The following is a 21106-nucleotide window of genomic DNA, read 5'->3' on the forward strand; positions in this document are numbered from 1 at the left end:
TTTTTATGCTATGGGCACTAAACGGATATGCAAAACGGCCTGTAATAAATTAATAAAGTACTGCAGCGTCCAGAGAAAACACATTATTCTCCGCTGAAGTATTACTCACCTGAAGGGCTTTGGGAGACATTTATTCTGTGTTGTGAAATTCTGAAGTGTGTGTGTGGGGGGGGGTGTGTGTGTGTGTGTGTGTGGTGTGTGTGTGGTGTGTGTGTGGTGTGTGTGTGTGTGGTGTGTGTGTGTGGGGGTGTGTGTGTGTGTGTGTGTGTGGTGTGTGTGTGGGGGTGTGTGTGTGGTGTGTGTGTGTGTGGTGTGTGTGTGTGTGTGGTGTGTGTGTGTGGTGTGTGTGTATATGTTTCAAAGGCCTCCTCGTTCTAGAGCCTGAACACAGAAAGTAGGTGCTGACTTTGAGAATGAGGAGCCTCTGTCTTGTTAACGTCTGACAAGGTGAAGGTGTGAGCTCTGAGCTCAGACTCTACAGGCGTCACAGATCAGTGAGTCTGGACGGGTTTGTGCGGGGCTGGTGCTGTGGGGCTGGTGTTGTGGGGCTGGTGTTGTGGGGCTGGTGTGCTGTGGGGCTGGTGTTGTGGGGCTGGTGTTGTGGGGCTGGTGTGTTGTGGGGCTGGTGTTGTGGGGCTGGTGTGTTGTGGGGCTGGTGTTGTGGGGCTGGTGTGTTGTGGGGCTGGTGTTGTGGGGCTGGTGTGTTGTGGGGCTGGTGTGTTGTGGGGCTGGTGCTGTGGGGCTGGTGTGTTGTGGGGCTGGTGTGTTGTGGGGCTGGTGTGTTGTGGGGCTGGTGTGTTGTGGGGTTGGTGTTGTTGTGGGGCTGGTGCTGTGGGGTTGGTGTTGTTGTTAACTCACATCAGTCTGAGCCAGACATGGGCAAACTATGGCCCAGGGGCCACACACGGCCCTTTCGACCTATGAATCCGGCCGAACGAGACCAAATTATATTAAAATAGGTGAGACTAATTAATATATATATATATATATATATATATATATATATATATATATATATATATATATATATATATATATATAAAGTCTGCCCCCTCCTGGTCTGAGGAGACAAAGCATAAACGATCCAGACTGATTCTAGTTTCACTTTTATTTTATTTTTACTCAAATTCATTTTTAACAGATGCTAAAATATGGATCAATAAATACAGAAGTACACAAGTACACAAGTATACAAGTACACAAATACACAAGTATACAAGTACACAAGTACACAAGAGTACAAGTACACAAAATACTTACAGAATAGAAGAACACATAGATTTACTGCCAGCAGCGTGTGTGTGTGTGTACAGCGTGTGTGGGGGTGTGTGTGTGTGTGTGTGGGGTGTGTGTGTGTGTGTACGGGGTGTGTGTACTGTGTGTGTGTGTGTGTCACAGGGTCCAGTGTGTCGGTCCGTTCTCTGGGACGGTGAGTGTTGAGCTGTTGCTCTTCGGTTCCTTCGCCGCTGGTCGTCTCGGTCTTGGACATCGTTGGCAGCCGAAGACGCTGGCGAAGGCCTTTAAGAAGGTTTCTCCTGACAGAGTGTACAGAGCCAGGTTAAAGAACGTGTTGAACGCCGCCACGGGCCTGGAGATGATGTAAGCGGCGTGGAGCGTGTTCCTCAGCGTACAGGAGAGCTCCGGCATACTGCGGGTCTCTATACGCACCGCCCGCAGGACGTGATAGGGCAGAAAACACAAGACGAACACGAGCAGGACGAGGACGACGACGCGCTGAGCCCGAGTCCGTGTGGGGCTGCTGGTGTGAGGCCCTTTACGCAGATGCACCGCGATCCCGATGTAGCACATGAAGACGAGGAGCAGAGGAAGAACGTACCCGAACACGGTGAGGAGCAGACCGTACAGGCGGATGGACCCGACGTCGGTGGTGCTGGCGAAGTCCAGGCAGTAGGTCTGGTTGTCTCCTTCTCGCAGGTCGATCATGGTGAGGATCGGGACGAGCTCCGCCGCCGCCACGACCCACACGACGGCGCACGCCAGGAGCCCCCAGTGCCTCTGCTGCACCCGAGGAGCCCACATGGGACGCGTCACCACCACGTACCTGAACACGGCGATGCTCGTGAGGGACATGATGCTCCCGTACAGGTTAAAGTGGAAAATAAAACGAGCGAAGCGGCACATGAAGTCTCCCAGCGCCCACTTGTCTCCGTTGCTGTAGTAATAAACGAGGTAGGGCAGGCTCAGGGCGAACAGCGTGTCGATGAGCGACAGGTTGACCATGATGATGCTGCTGCTTTTCCACGGGCGAAACTTCAGCACGTGCACGATTATAGCCGCCACGTTCCCCACCAGGCCCCCGACGAACACCAGGGAGTACCCGACCGGCAGGAAGTAACGTTTCATCACATCATCTATGTCTGTGCAGAGCTCGCCGTCAGTCGCCATGGTCAGGTTAGATCTGTGGAGAGAGGAACGCGTTACTATGCACATTTTTATGGTCATTAGTGCTGCTTATTTATTTATTTTCAATCATACAAAGACCTATATATATATAAAAAGACGTCAGTGTCGTTAAGTTAAATGTACAAGAAATGAAGAAAAAGGAGCAGAAAAAAAAGAATCTCATGTTAATCTTAAAAATAAATAAACAAGTAATAAATAAAATCAATATATATAAATAAAATGGGGAAAAAAATCAGAAAACAGACAAATAATTAAATAAATCAAATCAATAAATCAATAAAAATAAAAGGGGAAAAACAATCTAAAAAGAGACAAATTATAATACAACACATGAAATAATAAATAAATAAAATAAAAAATAATAAATGAAAAAAATAAAATAAAATGAAAAAAATTGAAAATACACAAATGATAATAAAATTAATTAAATATTAAATAGGGTAAATATAAGTTAAAAATATATATATATATATATATATATATATATATATATATAAAAGGAAAAAAATATTTAATTAATGAATTAAATAATAAATAAATTGATACAATGAAAATCTAATAAAAAATAAATAAAAGGAAAAAAATCATAATACCGACAAATGATAATAAAATAAATAAAACAACCTTTTGTTTTATTTATTTTATTATCATTCAAAAAAAAAGGAAAAAAAGAAAAAAGACATGAACAGAAGACCAGATAAACCTCACTCACTCTGAAACTCTTTCATTCAGTCACAGTTAAACATTTGATAAACACATTTTTATTCCTCCTGTTTTACTTTTTCAGCTTCAGTCAAACACTTTATGAAACATTTACAAAACATTTACAAAACATTTACAAAACATTTACAAAACATTTACAAAACATTTACAAAACATGGGACGGACAAATTCAACCAGAAGAAAATCCTTTTTTTCCCAATTGTCACATCAGAGGAAATTATTAATGAAGGAGGGAGAGAAGGAGGGAAGAGAGAGGGAGGGAGGGATTGAGAGATGGAGGGAGGGAAGGAGAGAGGATTGAGAGAGACAAGGAGGGAGAGAGGGACTGAGAGATGGAAAGAGAAGGAGGGAGACAGGGAGGGAGGGAGAGATGGAGGGAAGGAGAGAGGGAAGAAGACATTGTGGGAGAGATGGAGGAGGGAGGAATGGAGTGATTGAGGGAGAGATGGAGGAGGGATAAAGGATGGAGGGAGAGGAAAGGAAAAATAACAGGGTGGAGGATGCAGGAAACAAACAAACAAACACAAACTCAGGGGAGATAAAACAGATAATGGTGTTTTCCTCGTCTCAGGTGAAAACAGAGAACGACTCAGACGAGTCTGTGGCACTGGGCCTGGACACGGTCACTACTGTCATTATACCACTGGACTGGACTGGACTGGACTGGACTCATCTGGACTTATCTGGACTCATCTGGACTCAACTAGACTCATCTGGACTCAACTAGACTCATCTGGACTGGACCTGACTGGACTCGACTGGACCCGACTGGATTCGACTGGACACGACTGGACTCGACTGGACTCGACTGGACACGACTGGACTCGACTGGACACGACTGGACTCGACTGGACACGACTGGACTGGACTGGACTGGACTGGACTGGACTCATCTGGACTCAACTAGACTCATCTGGACTGGACCTGACTGGACACGACTGGACTGGACTGGACTCATCTGGACTTATCTGGACTCATCTGGACTCAACTAGACTCATCTGGACTGGACCTGACTGGACTCGACTGGACCCGACTGGATTCGACTGGACACGACTGGACTCGACTGGACTCGACTGGACACGACTGGACACGACTGGACTCGACTGGACTGGACTCGACTGGACTCGACTGGACTCATCTGGACTAAACTGGACTCAACTGGACGCAACTGGACTCAACTGGACTCATCTGGACTCAACTGGACTCAACTGGACTCATCTGGACTCAACTGGACTTATCTGGACTCAACTGGACGCAACTGGACTCGTGATTTAGAGTTATGTTGATTTAAAGGTTCTATATGACACAAACCTGACTCTTGTAGCTTTACTCCATGTTCTGACGCTGTTTCCTCCTCAAAAACAGACCTGGAGTTGTGTTTTGTTTCATTTATTATTAGTCTGTTACATCGCCAAACCTCAAAAACGCTCTGTTCCACCTTGTGATGTCATCAGGTGGTAGTTTTAAAGTGAAAATCTACCATTTACCTTTAGCTCAGTCAAGATTTTAGTTCATCTCCAGGAGCTGAAATGATCCAGATGATTCTAGAAATGAAGGTGTGTGGAGTTTAAAAACACAGTGGAGCACTTCCTGTATCACCACTCGATGACATCACAAGGTGGAACAGAGCGTTTTCTGCGTTTTGAGAGAAAAACTCAGCCTAAATCTGCAGTTTTTTGTGTGTTAAACATGTGAATGAAACAAAAAAACACAACTCCGGGTCTGTCTGTGACGAGGAAACGACATTAGAACGGCACATTTACATAAAACATCACATCTCGTTTGTTTATTTAAACGTTTTACTCACGTTCGTCTGAAGTTCCCTGATCGGTCGGCGCTCCGTCAGTGTCATCCCTGTTTCCTGCTCTTTTCCTTTATGGATCACGTCTGCGCGGTGTCGCTCTTCTCCTCCCACAGCTCCACAAACATGCCTTTGTTTGAAAACCCTGTGTGTTTTAAACCCTCAGTGACGCGTGATTAATATTTCCTTGTAGAAACTCAAGGGTCAAGGGTCACTCAGGGATGGGCGAGGGATCGGGATCGGTATCGGTATCGGCGCGTGACGATACAGATCCAGCAGAGAAGGAGGGGGGAGAGAAAGAAGGAGGGAGAGATGGATAGAGGGAGGGAATGAGAGATGGAGGGAGGGAAGGAGAGAGGCATGAGAGAGATGGAGGGGGGACGGAGGGAGAGATGGAGGGAGGGATGGCTTGAGAGATGGAGAGAGAAGGAGGGAGAGAAGGAGAGAGAAGGAGGGAGGGAAGGAGAGAGAAGGAGGGAGAGAAGGAGAGAGAAGGAGGGAGGGAAGGAGAGAGAAGGAGGGAGAGAAGGAGAGAGAAGGAGAGAGGGAGGGATTGAAAGATGGAGGGAGGGAAGGAGAGAGGGATTTAGAGAGACAAGGAGTGAGAGAGGGACTGAGATACGGAAAGAGAAGGAGGGAGGGAGGCAGGGAGAGATGGAGAGAGAAGGAGGGAGAGAAGGAGAGAGGGAGGGATTGAGAGATGGAGGGAGGGAAGGAGAGAGGGATTAAGAGAGACAAGGAGGGAGAGAGGGACTGAGAGATGGAAAGAGAAGGAGGGAGGGAGGCAGGGAGGGAGAGATGGAGGGAAGGAGAGAGGGAAGGAGACATTGTGGGAGAGATGGAGGAGGGAGGAATGGAGTGATTGAGGGAGGGATAAAGGATGGAGAGAGAGAAAAGGAAAAATAACAGGGTGGAGGATGGATACAGATCCAGCACCGATACGATACTTTTTAGGTTCACTGTGCGTCGTTTTTTGGAAAAGATTTATCAAAATGTCAAAGTAAAAAAGGAGATAAAATACACTTTGTTATTTTACAAAAGTGAAGTTACCTCGCCATCGTTACCTCCATTTAAAGCTACACTACGTAACTTTTTGCAGTAGACGGTGTGCCAGCCGCGTGTCTCGATAGAAAAGGTTATCGCTTTACCTGAAATGTTCCGTCGTGTGGCTTTAAACGTGCAGTACAAGTGTGTGATTTGGACATAAATAGAAGTTTAATGTCTTTCCAGGCAAAACAGCTCCAGGGAGACAAGCAAATGGCAAAAAACCCTTCAGAAAAGTTACGTAATGCAGCTTTAAGATACATTCGTGGGCGGGAAATCCATACGGGCCGATCCCGAGCTGGTATTTTGAGTCGGTGGAAGTGAAAAAGCAGCAGTTTGTTCGATTATACTTCAATATATCCTTTGTTACTTTAATGCAAAATCGCAATTTACAATAAAAGTAACAAGTTAAACCACGAGTCTATTTAAAATTACAAGTGATTATTATTAAAACAAACAAACATGGGCCTTACCTGTCCCCAGACGAGTCCGGACGAACCTAAAACGAAAAGAGACGGAGGAAAGTTTGAGGTGAAATATAAATAAAATAAACATGTGACGGAGGAAAAGCCTCACTGAGCTGCACAAAGAGGAAAGTGTAAAGTATCAAACTGTATTTATCTGGTAATGATTAACATGTCACACTCTGAGACGTGGTTTTCTTCAGCCTTTTGTTTAAGATTCTTTTCATTTAAACTTGAAAATGTCCAGACATTTTCTTCCATTTGAAGCAGGTTTCCCTCACCCCAGACATGTCCTCCAGCTCTTCTCGGGGGGATCCTGAGACGTCCCCAGTCCAGTCCAAACCCGTGGTCCCTGGTCCCTCCAGTGTCCTGGGTCGTCCCGTCGGGGGGGACTCCCCCTAATGGGACGTGTTTATTTTATAGCACATATTCTGGTAAATATCAGACATGTGCTTTATTATTATTATTATTATTATTATTTTAAGTTTGGCCCGTTACATGAGACTGAAACATAAAACTCAGAGCTGTTAGTTTATATGTTTATATAAACACACTGTGACTAGCTATTAGCATCATTAGCATCTTTATAGCGCTGTTTGTTTGTTCTTTATCTCTGATGGAGCCGAGGTTTCCGTGTGGCGCCGTTATAAAATCATTCAAGGATAAGGTTATATTTGAGCTGCAAATACAGCTCATTTACTCTCGCTCAGCACAACAAGTGTTTGGGCGCTCGCCAAGACGCGCGGCGCTGCCCGCGGCGGCGCTGCCCGGGAGTCACGTGAGTCATGATCGTCCACTGTATATATAAAGTACATATATAAAGTACATATATATAAAGAAGCTTATATATACTTCTTCATACTGTCTATGGTCATGATGTGAAATACATTTTTTTTATCAGTTTTATAAATATAATGTAATGTGTAAATAATGTACATGTTTATATGACCTCAGGCTGTGGGGAGGGGCCTCAGGTCACTCACTTCATCACAGCACTTACATCTCTTTGAAGAGTATTTAAAAAGTATTTGAAGAGTATTTAAAAAGTATTTGAAGAGTATTTAAAAAGTATTTGAAGAGTATTTAAAAAGTATTTGAAGAGTATTTAAAAAGTATTTGAAGAGTATTTAAAAAGTATTTGAAGAGTATTTATTGTAGGGCCTGTACAGTTGTTGATCTAATGGCCATTAGCCCAGTTTCATTTCCTTGTTTACTTTCCTGAAAGCTGCGTCATCCAAACCACAGACGCGGCTCGTTTCTGTCCACAGCTCCAGTGTAAAACACGACTGTGCGGTGCCTCGTACTCAATATTTATAAATCACACAAATTATAAAACAGCAAATGTTTATTTTACAAAAGAGCTTGAGATGACGTAAACAGCTGTACAGATCTATATGTTTCATCGAAATGTGTTTATTTCTGTGAGAAACGGGACGATGTTTGAAGAGAGAAATGTCAGAGATTGACTCATGACACAGAAATCCGAGTTCAGAGGATGAGGATAAAAGACGTTTGAGGTTTACAAAAAGGGAAAAAAAAACTACAGTTTGGGCATCCGGGCAGCGTTGAGCCGCATAGACACACAGGAGGAGCCGGCGGCGTAACGCATCTCCCTCAGCATCCCACTCCACTGCTTCTTATCCTCCTCGTACCTAAAACACAACGCAGGCGGTCACTAATGAAAACGAACAGCCGACCAAAGCCATGCAGTTTTAATGTGCACAGCGCCCCCGGAGGCCTATAGGTTTAAAAGACTTACTGCCAGACGTCTGTGACCTCCGTGGGAGCCACCTCTTTGTTCTCCATCTCCACCATGGCAAAACCGCCCACGGCGTACAGCAGGCCGCCGGTGCTCACCAGGTTGACAGAGCTCCTCTCCTGGGGAAACTCTGTGAACGGCTCCCACCTGAGGAGACGAAGCAGAAGGTCAGAGAAAGACAAAATGGACGTCTAAAATACCTCCTCCTGCGCCGGCTTCGACCTTCACACGGCGAGTGAATCAGACGTACTTGTTTGAGGTAAAGTTGTAGGCTTCACAGGTAGAAGTGAGACCGTCCTCGTTCACGCCGCCCGCCACGACGATGCTGCCGTTGTGGATGACCGCGGCGAACATGGAGCGAGGCGTCTTCATGCCCGCCAGCTCCTTCCACTCGGACTGTTTGTGGTTGTACGCAAACATCTTGTTGAGGGCTTTGCTTTATGGAAAACAAAATTACAAAATTATAGAATGGTAAAACTCAGTGGAGCTCAACAGCGACCGCTCGACCGCCGCTTCAGGAACAACATTTCATTCATTTTTTTAAAGCTTTGTGGTAACTAATGGCAACAAGACGTATACTTTTATCTAATCTGTTTCTGAAACGTTACAAATCGCCAAGTTATTAAAGCATTTCACTGAATCTTGCGTTTAACTTTGCATTTTGGACTTAAAACAACAGCATTACGGATATTAGTTAGCTCGTAGCTAGTTAGCACGTGTCTGGTTAGCACGTACCAGGTTAGTATACAGCTGGTTAGCACGTAGCTGGTTATTATATATCTGGTTAGCACATAACTGGTTAGCACATAGCTGATTAGCACGTAGCTGCTTAGAATATAGCTGGTTAGCACGTAGCTGGTTATTATATATCTGGCTAGCACATAACTGGTTAGCAGGTAGCTGATTAGTACCTAGCTGGTTAGCACGTAGCTGATTAGCATGTAGCTGGTTATTAAATAGCTGGTTAGCATGTAGCTGGTTATTAAATAGCTGATTAGCACGTAGCTGGTTAGCATGTAGCTGGTTAGTACCTAGTTGGTTAGCACATAGCTGATTAGCATGTAGCTGGTTATTAAATAGCTGGTTAGCACATAGCTGGTTAGCACGTAGCTGGTTATTAAATAGCTGGTTAGCATGTAGCTGGTTAGCCTCTGCGATGCCTTTTGACTCTAAATATTTGAATTTTTTTTTAAAGTCTATGGGGGAAATGGACGTAAATCGTACTTCCGGAGCCGGAGCGAGCGTCACTGCTGAACGCCGTCGCACACTTTTGTTCAGACTTTGATGTGTGAGTGACTTATGTGTCCCTTAGTCATACACTGTTGTTCAGAACAGAATAAAAAAATGCAGTTCCTCCCACTGTGGGCTAAAGGTCAGACTCTATACATACTAATGCTAATATTGGTCTGCCTTTCTGAACAGCTCTCTCTTTTCCCACACTCACAGAAATGTTGCCAGTTAATTAGTTTGACAGGATTTTAGTCCAATATTACGCCCAAGAATGTTTATTTACAGACTTTTGTCGGTCCTGTCCACGTTTTCAATGTGTTCCTGCCTTAAAAACAACATATTTGCATTTTACCACAAACAAAACAGTCATCAGTCAGAAATGTAAAAATAAAATGTATGGTTTACGACACACTCTCTCTGTGTCTCTCTCTCTCTCAGTCTCTCTCTGTCTCCCTCTCTGTCTGTCTCCCTTGGTCTCTCTCTCTGTCTCTCTCTCCGTCTCACTCTTTGTCTCTCTCTGTCTCACTCTTTGTCTCTCTCTGTCTCACTCTTTGTCTCTCTCTGTCTCTCTCTCTCTCTCTTCTCTTCTCTCTCTTGGTCTCTCCCTCTGTCTCTCTCTCTCTCCTGTCTTGGTCTCTCTCTTCTCTCTCTCCTCTGTCTCTCTCTTGGTCTCTTCTCTCTCTGTCTCTCTTGGTCTCTGTCTCTTCTCTCTCTGTCTCTCTCTTGGTCTCTGTCTCTTCTCTCTCTGTCTCTCTCTCTTCTCTCTCTGTCTCTCTCTCTTGGTCTCTCTCTCTCTCTGTCTCTTCTCTCTCTTGGTCTCTGTCTCTTCTCTCTCTGTCTGTCTCTCTGTCTCTTCTCTCTCTGTCTCTCTCTCTTGGTCTCTGTCTCTTCTCTCTCAGTCTCTCTCTTTACAGACACAATAGTGAAATAAAAAGTGAATAAAGTGAATTGGAGCCAGAATCAGAAGCAGGAAGCGCATGTGCCCACTTCCTGTTTGTATCTAGCGGCAGCGGCTAGCAGGTTAGCTACATGCATGTATATATACAGTCTATGAGCTCTACACTGTTTTTTTTCTATTTTCATTTCCTGGCGTTCCAGCGTTATTAACTCTGGTGTTGATTCGGCGTGATCTATTTGCGGTGCTGTGTTGTAATGATTCGCGCGGTCAGACAGATCATGTTCTCATTATTAGGAGATATTGCCGGACCGCGGGGCTGTGATGGTTCCGTGTGATGGCGCCGCCTGCCACAGTGATGGACCCTGAACAGCTGCGGGGCCCCTCACCGCCGCGCTCATTAACTCACTTGTCATCCGTCTTTCCTCCGATGCAGTACACCAGCCCTTTGTGGGACACCACCGAGTGACCGTGGATTTTCAGAGGGAGCTTCTTCGTCTCACTCCACCTCATTTGACTGAAAAAATAAATATATTGAATCAGCACATTTTATATTTTTATTTTTTTGGTTATTTTATTGTGAAATTACTCCTGGAGGTTTTCACTTTAAAAAACAACTATAACTGTCTTGTTCTTAAAGTGTCTTGGACCTACAATGTTGTATGTAAAAAAATATATATATTTAGATAACTAGTTATTATATAATTAGTCTGGCATTAAATACATTAATAAAGAAAAAAAACCAACATAACTGTCTTTAAAAAAAACCCAAAAAACTATGCCTTGTTTGTGGCTTTAAATAAATGAATAAAAGAAACAAAAAACATCTATAACTGTCTTTTTTGAAACACTGTCTTGTTTGTGGCTTTAAATAACAAAAAAAACAAAAAAACAACAACAACCTGTAACTACCTTTTTTGAAACAGTATCTCTTGTTTGTGGCTTTAAATAAATTAATAAAAAAAAACAAAAAAACATCTATAACTGTCTTGTGAAACAGTATGTCTTGTTTGTGGCTTTAAATAAAAAAATTCAGAAAAAAACAAAAACAAAAACCCAACTATAACTGTCATTTTTGAAACACTGTCTTGTTTGTGGCTTTAAATAACAATAACAAAAAAAAACAAAAAAAACCCCAAAAACAACCATAACTACCTTTTTTGAAACAGTATGCCTTGTTTGTGGCTTTAAATAAATTAATAAAAAAAAACAAAAAACAAAAAAACATCTATAACTGTCTTGTGAAACAGTATGTCTTGTTTGTGGCTTTAAATAACAAAAAAATTAATTAATTAATTAATAATGAAAAAAAAAAAAATCTAAACAAAAACAAAAAAACAATCAACCTTTTTTTTGAAACACTGTCTTGTTTATGGCTTTAAATTAATTAATTAATAAAGGAGAGAAAAAAAACTGTCTCTTTTGAAAAATGATGTCTTGTTTGTGGCTTTAAATAAATAAATTAATAAACATAAAAAAACATAACTGAGTGAGAAAATCAAGATTATTTTAAAAGCGAATTGTGAATATTAACAAGAAATCAGTGAGATCATTTTCTGCAGTTAATTATCACCTAAAACTTTATATTTTTTTCCTCAGCTCAGTGAGAAACTGAAGAAACTCACTCAACATCATAGCACATGACAGTATCCAGAGACTCGTTGGTCTGGAGGTCTTTTCCAGCGATGGCGAAGAGCAGGTTCTCGCTCTCTCCGATGTTAAAGAGGCAGCGTGGAGAGGGCATGGGCGGCAGAGCCAACCATTCAGACGAAAGAGGATCCAGCTGCAGAGGAACAAACACCAGTATTAACATTTATGCTGCTCTATGAAAGAGAGAATGTGCAGCACACTGTATCCACATATTGATTTAGCTGTAAAAGGGAGTTATTCAGAGCTTTTATCAGCGCTCTCCACATGTGTGTGTTGCTCTGTTCTGATGGGCAGCCAGGGAAATACAATCCAAGCATTGATCACAGACAGAACGATAAGTGTCCCAGTTATACACTGAAAAATTCATATGAATATCTGTCTCATTTTTCTCTCATTCTGCTCCCGGTCAAGGACAAATGAGAAATAAACCTGCCAAAATGCACATGACTTGAAGGTTAACTCAAAAATCCTTTTCATTGGGCGATGGTTTTGTGACATTTAAGAGTAAACAGTGTTTGCCTCTAACAGAAAACACAAAAGGACTGGATCTGGCACAGGTTAACTCAAAATCTAAATGCAAATATCTCCTCTGTGGAACACGTACAGATGTTTGTGTTTATGGCCATAAAAAGTAAGTTCATGAAAAGGTAAATGTAAAACCGAGTTGATAGGAAACATACCACATAGAAGTAGCACTGCAGGGGCACGTCCTTGTTCTCTTCATCCACAAACAGCCCTCCGATGATGAAGACCTGGTTCTTCTGTGTCACTACACTCACGTGGTTACGTGGGACCTGCTCGGACATGGCCGCCAGGAAGCACTCGTTCTCATTGACGTCATAGGCCACGGCCGCCGTGTCATTGATCATCACAATGAAATCTCGCATGTACATGCCGTGCCTGCGGTTGTCGTTCAAGAAGCCAGGGAACATGCTCTCCTCCTCTTCCTCCTCTTCCCCCTCCTTCTTTGGCGGTTTCTCCGGAAGCTTCCCCTTGAAGGCATCCTTGATCACCTGGATGGTCTTCTGCAGCTCAGGGTCGGACTTGATGATGTCGTCGGTCTCCACTCTGTCTCTGAAGTACTGCTCGGGAAGGAGGCGGAAGCGGATGCAGTTGAAGGCATCTTTGAGAATCTTAACGCGACTATTCTTGTCATGGCGGACCCAAGACATGACGGCTTCAAACACCATCTCCTCCTTCTCCACGTTCAAAGAGTCGCCACCAATGACTGCAAAAAGTTCATGAGGCGCGAGCTTGAGGAACTCCTCGTCTTTGTGGAGGAATTCAAAGCGATCGGCAATGAAGTTACGAGCCGCCACGGCCAGCCTGGGACAGCTGAGCACCAGGCCCATCCGGAATATGGCCATGCAGTTGGGCAGTGAGATCTTCTTCTGGAGGTAGTTGACGCACGCCGTGAACACAGACGGGATCTGGAAGCGGTTTGCCACGGCGATTATATCCTGCACGTTGTCGTCGTTGAGGTCGATCTCGGCTGAGTACAGGTACCTGATGATCATGTCCAGGATGTTGGGGTTGACGTCTTCCAGGACCACTTCTTTGGTGTTCTCCACCTCCTTCCCGTCCTCTGTGAAGAAGAGCTCTCTGAAGTAGGGACTGCAGGCGGCCATGATGAGTCTGTGGCAGGGGAAGCAGCGATCGCCCACCTTCAGAGTACAGTCCACAAACTTGTTCTCATTGAGCAGCTCCTTCAGCCCGTCCTGGAGGAGAGTGCTTTGGAACAGGCGCAGCTCCTCCTTGATGGCGCTGGGGTCCATGGCTGGTGAGGAGAAGGGGTCCTTGGCGAGAGGAAAGGAAGGAGTAGGCAGCCACAGGTCCTCAACGTTGTAGTCCTGGCTCGAAAAGGCAGAGCGGCCGAAAGGTTCCCGGTGTGAAGACCCTGCAATTTAATCCCAGCCCACTCTAAAAATAACTTCCCCCCTGCCCCTGGCCTGCCCCGCTGAAGTGGAATCTGACTGGGCGGAAACGCAGGCCTCATCCCGAGCAGCTGCCGTCATAGACTGAAAGAAGCAACTGGAGGTGTCCCGTGCTCGGCCAATGAGGGAGACAATACAGCCAAAGCCCTGAATAGAAAGAACTAGCAAAAAGAATACACGTAGAAAGAACTTCTAGCAAATAAAAATGATTCTTACTCAAGTGTTATGAAGAAGATACTTGGTTGGGACTTGGACGGTTTAGGTTTGGGTAAAAATACTCAGCTGAATCAGGGTTCACTTGTTTGAAATAGGTTAAACTTCTCAAGTAACTAAACGGTAAAATGGAAAACTGAAAGCACGAGTTTTAGTTTTATTGCGTTACTCTTAAACCTCGTGTTGAATACTGCGTCTTAAACATTGAGGTGAACTTATTTCTCAGTAAAACACGCTTATTTTAAGATGTCCAACTCTGGAAAACGCTGCTTTTCGAGGTAGAGAACGAAGAGAAATCGAGGAATTGGGAGGTGTTCGAGATGGAGATCGAGGAAAACACGAGACAAAGTATCAACGGAGGAGAAGAAAAGGCTGAAAATAAAGATTCTGCGAACATTTTCTTGGTGATTCATGGTGAAAAAGTGTGTGTTGATCCTATTTTGTCGTACGATATTTATGATAGTGGTATTTTCATCACAAGTTTAACTTATTTCAGTTGGAAACTTATGGAGATTTAATGAGTTTCTTAGACCAGGGGTGTCCAAACTTTAGTATATTATAGACCATTATAGCTCGCCTAGACCTTTTTTTTTTCTTTTTTTAGCTATAAAAATCATGTTAAAGGAAGTATCCGCATGTACTTTTGTCCTTTTCCACACAACTACCTCTATTTTACAAATCCATCCTTGTTTTTCCATTGAAGCATCGAATAAATGTGTGATACCAGTTTAAGTAGAAGAAAAATATAAAAACTAATGTACTTTTGAGTCACTTTTATCCAAGAAAATAATGAAAAAACGATCTGGCCAACTCAGAAACACAACAATAATCAACATTTATACAACAGATTATGCAGATTGTACTTAGAGTTAGGTTTTTACGGCCCTTTCTATTAAAAAAAAGTCCAAACTTTTTGCACAGAGGCTCAGATTTGGTGAGATGAAAAGCAGCAGGGGCCGAACATTCACCCTGATCTTTCTTTGAACCATTATTATTAAAAGCACATGAACTATTTTATTTATTTTTTTACTTTTTATTGCAGCTGGCTTTCACCTTTCAAAAACAAAATGAATTATACACAGATTATAAATATGAAAAAGTGAAACGTTTCATCTGTGGTTTTGATTTTCACGATAAAATTAATTCACTGAGATTTTCGAATTTATTCACCGAACAAACTGAGACTGAAGCTGAGATCTGGACTGGAGTAAATCGGCCCGGTCCGGCTCAAAGACGGTGGTTTGGACGAGCAAAACGTCGCAGGTGAGTCAGTCTTGTCCTCGCTCGGTTCTTGTTAAAGTTCATAACCGAGAACTAAACAAACTCAGCATTTTCTTTAGTGAATGTTCGAATTTCTTTAAACCTGTCGTCTTTATCCGATTGCCGTTAAAAGTTAAAAGTCGGCGAGAGCGCGACCTCGGAGCACGGCCCGGACCTGCTGCCATCCTCGGTGAAATATAATATCACTTGTACGTGTGTATTTTACGTTGGTGAACAATACAACGGGAAACACATCATTATTTTTATTCCTGAGGCTGTGGGCCAGTGGAAATTTGTACACGGGCCGCAATTGACGTTGATTTTGCCATATTTTTGGGATGTTTTCTAAAGAATATCTGAAGTTCTGCAGCTTATGAGTTTGTATCTTTGGTAAAATAAGCGACATATTTAAAGAGCCTCATGTCTACACTTTGAGACGCCGTTTGAATTTACACGAAGCACGATCGGTTGCGTTGTTACGGTAACGGAAAGTCCACAACCGCGAGTCTAAAAGTGTCAAAAAGAGTCAAAACGTGATCAGACCGGACGTCCCGAGTGAAGTAAATATAATCACTGTGATACTTTGGGCTGTGTTTAAGAACAAGAAGTGTGAAAATGATATCTAAACGGTGCAAAGGTTTAGGGTCAACGGGAAAAATACGTCGTTAAACATCAGAGATAAACGGACGAAAGAAATTAAAGAAGAAATAAGTGATGAAAACTGGGATAAAATGTGTCCAAATCAGAAAACCTCAACTAATTCAACAAACGGGAGAATATTCTGCTGCGTAATCAGATTTTTGGCACAGTTTGGACCTGCCTGACGGTCACATGGAGGTTAAGTGTCTTGCCCAAGGACACAACAACAGCATTAATCCGTGGGAAATAAACACCAACAGTAAATATATTAAACTATAGTTATGTAAATAGTATTTGTATCGATGAGGGACTGCGTTTTTCACTTGTAAAATAGTTTCTCCTTTCATCAAATAAAAAAAAAAAAATGGAACAAATCAAACTCAAAATGGCGGCGCGATCTTTTAAATCTTTTCCAAACTGTTTTTTACACATCTCTTTTTAAACATTACATGCATTGTGCTAAAAATGGAACAGAAACGTTTGCCGCAGCAGCTGTTACAGAAACAGGTGATCCACGCGAAGACAAGCGGAGCCGTCGACCAATCAGGATCCTCAGGACACGCCCCCGACCGTGTGAAATCAGCTGTTTGTGCGAGTTTAACCGGTTCATGGAGGAACATTTAAAAACATTCATCAGATCATCTTAAATTACACATTTTAAATTAAACGCACAAACAAACCTGCGTATTTAGGCTGAGTTCTTCTCTCAAAACACAGAAAACGCTCTGTTCCACCTTGTGATGTCATCGTGTGGTCATACAGTTTTGTTTTTAAACTCCAAACACCTTCGTTTTTCTAGAATCGTTTGGACATTTTTTTTAGATATATTTCAGCGCGGGAATTGCCACTTGTCTCAACTGGACTAAAGCTAAAAGGCAGCGGTTGACTTGAAAACTACCACTTGATGACATCACAAGGTGGAACAGAGCGTTATGGAGCTTTGTGAACATGTGTGAATGAAACAAAACACAACTCCAGGTCTGTTTTTGAGGAAGAAACACCGTTAGGACATGATTTAAAGCTACAAGAGTCAGTTTTGTGTGATAAAGAACTTTAATTATTCAACACAAAATGATGGTTTGTAGTATTTTCGTGTGGTCTTATGCTAGTTGTGATATTAAAGGAGAACTATTCTGAAAATGTCTTTTTTTTCTACTAATAAAATGCAGTTTTTTGTTAAAAGTTCTATATTATGCAACGTTTACTATTATTATTATTTTTTTGCCATGTTCTAATGATGTTTCCTCCTCAAAAACAGACCTGGAGTTGTGTTTTGTTTCATTTATTATTAGTCTGTAACATTTACGACGCTCAAAACGCGACGTTCCACCTTGTGATGTCATCAAGTGGTAGTTTAACAGCTCCTTTTTAGCTTTAGTCCAGCAGAGATTCCGCAATTCCGGTGCTGAAACGATCCAAATGATTCTAGAAATGAAGGCGTGTGGAGTTTAAAAACACAACAAAGCACTTCCTGTATCGCCACACGATGACATCACAAGGTGGAACGTCGCGTTTTGAGCTTTGGAGATGAAGCGTGAATGAAACAAAACGCAACTCCAGCTCTGTTTCTGAGGAGGAACCGGCATTAGAACACGGATTAAACCTCACTTTTAAACTCTATAAAGCCCTCGCCGGTGACATCCACATTAAATAAACGTTAAAACTGACTCAAACTCCAAAGCTCGTCGAATTGTCTGAATCGATGAGGTCGTGCGTTGTTTGGTTTTCATCTCCGACACCTGCTAAATCATAGAGTAGAGTTAGATAACATTGGTCCCATGGGCAGAACTAAAGATAGATCAGACTACGCCACTTGTCTAGGAGCGTCTCACATGTAATTTAAGCAGAAGGGGAGAGAGTACGAAAACTGTTCTACTTCCCCAACGGGACCGGACGCCTTCGCACAAAACATCACATTTGCGTTTTGTTGTATGTTAATGTCAGATTTATTTATTGGCAACTCAAAGGGAAAGTTAACTCATCGTCACAACATTACAAACCACGAAAAAACACCGGAAATGTGCCTAAAACAAAAGGTCCGGCTTACCTCAGTACAATGACATGAGCTGGTGTCGCCCAGTAGAGGGCAGTGTTCGTACAGTATGTGTCAGTCCATCAATGCTCCGCAGGTAAAACTCCAACAGATTAATAATAAAGAACTTAAACGATGTAAACACAATATCACATTTCGAGTTCTATAATGAAATACAAGCACGTTCAAAACATTAATAATCTACGTGACAGTATCAGTATTTAAAGCGACAGGCACTTTTAAATGAGAATAATGCGGCGTTGTTAAGCGGTTCTGTTCAGCCGTGTTTGTTCTGCACTCGTCTTCTCTGTTTGGGTTAATTTTATGATGATTTTTGTTGTTTTTGTTGTGTTTTTGATTTGTTTATATTCAGTTTAACCTCCTGGGACCTGGCGTTTTCAACATATTTTGGGTTGTCCAGGCCACAATGCAGATTTTTAGTAGAAGAAGAACAGCAACAATGCAAAAATGTTGGATTTTGAATGTTTTTAAAAGTTTAGAACAGGGGTGTCATACTTAAATTAACCGGGGGCCGTAGCAGGTATTCCACAAAAAAGAAAAAAAATGTTAAAATCTTCTCAAACGTCATCGCCGTTTAAAATACACGAGGAAATACACCAATTCTTGTGGATTTCATGGACCTACAGTGTTATTTGTTGAATCTTTTGTGACGAAAGTACAAAAACTGTAATGTCACACTAACATTAAACTTTCACATGGTCATGAGGGCCACAAAATATCATCTCACGAGCCGCAACTGGCACCCGGGCCACGAGTTTGAGACTCCGGGTTTAGAATGTTCTGAATATTTTTTATTTATTTTTTTATTCCAAGAGGCACAATTGTTGTTTCTCATTTTGTTTTCACTCTGGACAAATGTTGCTGTGTTCACTTAATAAATACTTTCTGCAAATTATTTATGACCAAAATGATTCAAATGTAGAACGAAAATCCTCATATGTGACATTTTTCTCATGTAAAAAGACATTTATTTTTACACTCATCAGGTCCAATCAGCCCAAACAACGAAGAGAAATGAATAAAACCACGAAAAAGCTCGAGTCCAGGGAGGTTAATGTCATTTCTTATTCTGTAAAACAAATAAACCTGCGTTGCCGTTACGTAAAATACTGCAACAAAACAAAAAAACTTAAGGCTATCGTGGCTTCGCAGAGCTTAAGTCTGTTTCGTAATCTTTAAAACAGTGTAAAAAGTGTGTGTGATTGTATTGTAAGTCGTAAACGCACACACAAACGCACACACACACGCACACACACACACACACCTGACGGAAGGTGATGGATTATCTTACCTTCAATGAGCAATGAAAAAAACACTGGAGGTATCTATCACACCGAGGTTGTGTTTGGTGGTGATCAGTGAGTGAGCGATCATGTACGAGCGTGGTAAGTGCTGTCGGGGCAGGAGTTTACTGCAGACTCGTAGAAAAGTTTACTACCTCGAGAAATCCTGACGACGAGAGACGAGTTCAAACGCAAAAACAGACGCCTCCGTTTTGAAACATCCTTGCGTTTTCGACGAGAATCATGTAAAAACGAGCGGCTGCTGCTGTTTAAAAGGTCGATTCACGCAAAAAAACCTGCACGTTTAGGCTGAGCTCTTCTCTCAAACTGAAAACACGCTGCTCCACCTTGTGATGTCATCGTGTGGCGATACAGGAAGCGCTCGTCTGTGTTTTTAAACTCCACACGCCTTCATTTCTAGAATCATGTGGAGCGTTTCAAACCGTGGATATTCTAATTTCTACTGAACTAAAGGTAAAACGTCGCTGTTAACTTGAAAACTACCACTTGATGACATCACAAGGTGGAACGGAGCGTTTTGAGGTTTGGCGACAAACTGATAATAAAGTGAAATACGTGAGTGAAACAAAACACAACTTTATGCAACGTTATAACACGGTTTAAAGCTCACAAGAGGAGCTTTTGTGTAATATATGATCTTTAATCTATATTCGTAAGTGCAATTTAACATTTTAGAGTTTTCGAATGATATTAAAAATTGTAATAAATTAAACAAAACTGACTCTTGTGAGGTTTAATCCATGTTCTAACGCTCAAAAACAGACCTGGAGTTGTGTTTTGTTTCATTCACACATGTTTGAGTCACACTTTATTATTAGTCTGAAGCTCAAAACGCTCCGTTCCACCTCGTGATGTCATCAAGTGGTAGTTTTCAAGTTTTAACAGCTCCTTTTAACTTTAGTTCATTATATATTGGCAATTCCAGGGCTGCAATATATCCAAAAAAAATGATCTAAATGATTCTAGTGAAGGTGTTTAAAGGAATTTAAAAACACAGCGGAGCACTTCCTACTTCCTGTATTATCACACGATGACATCACAAGGTGGAAGTGAGTGTTTTCGTTTTGAGAGAAGAACTCCAAGAGAACCTAAATACGCAGAGTTTGTGTGTTAAACATCAGTAACACTTTATTATTCGTCTGTAACATCTCCAAAGCTCAAAACGCGACGTTCCACCTTGTGACGTCATCAAGTGGTAGTTTTCAAGTTTTAACAGCTCCTTTTAACTTTAGTTCAGCAGAAATTAGAACGTCCAGGGTTGAAACGATCCAAATGATTCTAGAAATGAAGGCGTGTGGAGTTTAAAAACACGGACGGGAGCACTTCCTGTATCACCACACGATGACATCACGAGGTGGAACGGAGCGAATGAAACAAAACACAACTCCAGGTCCGTTTTTTTTTTTTGCGACGCCGAAACGCTAGAACATCCCTTATCTGTTTTTGCGAATGAACTCTTCAAAGCGTGGATATAAATGTACAGTTTGCGCCTGAGATTCTTGTAAAAAAAAAAAAAAAAAAAGGGAAAATAACGTAGAAAGTGGGATTAGCTGCCCCTCGTTGGAAGTTTCTTGTGCAGATGTGCGGCAGATTCCTTTCTTTCTTTATCCCCCTGTAAAATCAAAACACATGGCAAAAACCGGGCGTGATGTCGTGACCTACATTCGCACGCCACATAAAGACGTGTGATTGGCAACGTTTAAAGGGTTGAAT

General features: G+C 42.2%; 3 protein-coding genes across 3 annotated transcripts in view; all 3 read right to left on the reverse strand.

Moving 5' to 3' along the window:
- Window positions 1-468: 468 nt before the first annotated feature.
- Window positions 469-2406, reverse strand: LOC117384372 (2-oxoglutarate receptor 1-like). Its single transcript, XM_033981680.1, has 2 exons — window positions 1397-2406; window positions 469-829 (listed from the first exon to the last, which is right to left on the reverse strand). The coding sequence occupies exons 1-2, from the start codon at window positions 2404-2406 to the stop codon at window positions 469-471; spliced, it is 1371 nt and encodes a 456-aa protein (XP_033837571.1).
- Window positions 2407-7783: 5377 nt separating this feature from the next.
- LOC117383913 (kelch-like protein 41b) lies at window positions 7784-13872 on the reverse strand. The gene is made up of 6 exons (XM_033981165.2): window positions 12671-13872; window positions 11966-12123; window positions 10750-10857; window positions 8466-8651; window positions 8216-8362; window positions 7784-8108 (listed from the first exon to the last, which is right to left on the reverse strand). Exons 1-6 carry the CDS (start codon window positions 13763-13765, stop codon window positions 7997-7999), a joined length of 1806 nt encoding a protein of 601 aa, XP_033837056.1. The 5' UTR covers window positions 13766-13872; the 3' UTR covers window positions 7784-7996.
- A 6779-nt stretch (window positions 13873-20651) lies between these two features.
- Window positions 20652-21106, reverse strand: part of LOC117380414 (collagen alpha-1(XXVIII) chain-like) — a 31537-nt gene continuing 31082 nt past the window's right edge. The window contains exon 36 of the mRNA XM_055227308.1: window positions 20652-21005. Coding sequence (XP_055083283.1) covers window positions 20998-21005 — 8 coding nt within the window. The 3' untranslated portion in view covers window positions 20652-20997. The remainder of the gene's footprint in view (window positions 21006-21106) is intronic.

The sequence above is a fragment of the Periophthalmus magnuspinnatus genome, chromosome 2 (genome assembly GCF_009829125.3).
Source record: "Periophthalmus magnuspinnatus isolate fPerMag1 chromosome 2, fPerMag1.2.pri, whole genome shotgun sequence".
Classification (NCBI taxonomy): Eukaryota; Metazoa; Chordata; class Actinopteri; order Gobiiformes; family Gobiidae; genus Periophthalmus; species Periophthalmus magnuspinnatus.

Excerpts from the sequence above, each read along its gene's own strand:
- LOC117384372 (XM_033981680.1), bottom strand. The coding sequence starts at position 2,406 with ATGGCGACTGACGGCGAGCTCTGCACAGACATAGATGATGTGATGAAA. Across the intron at positions 830-1,396 it reads GGACCGACACACTGGACCCT|CACCAGCCCCACAACAACAC; the intron begins GTGACACACACA and ends CCAACCCCACAG.
- LOC117383913 (XM_033981165.2), bottom strand. The coding sequence starts at position 13,765 with ATGGACCCCAGCGCCATCAAGGAGGAGCTGCGCCTGTTCCAAAGCACT. Across the intron at positions 12,124-12,670 it reads TGCAGTGCTACTTCTATGTG|CTGGATCCTCTTTCGTCTGA; the intron begins GTATGTTTCCTA and ends GTTCCTCTGCAG. Across the intron at positions 10,858-11,965 it reads GTCATGTGCTATGATGTTGA|TCAAATGAGGTGGAGTGAGA; the intron begins GTGAGTTTCTTC and ends TTATTTTTTCAG.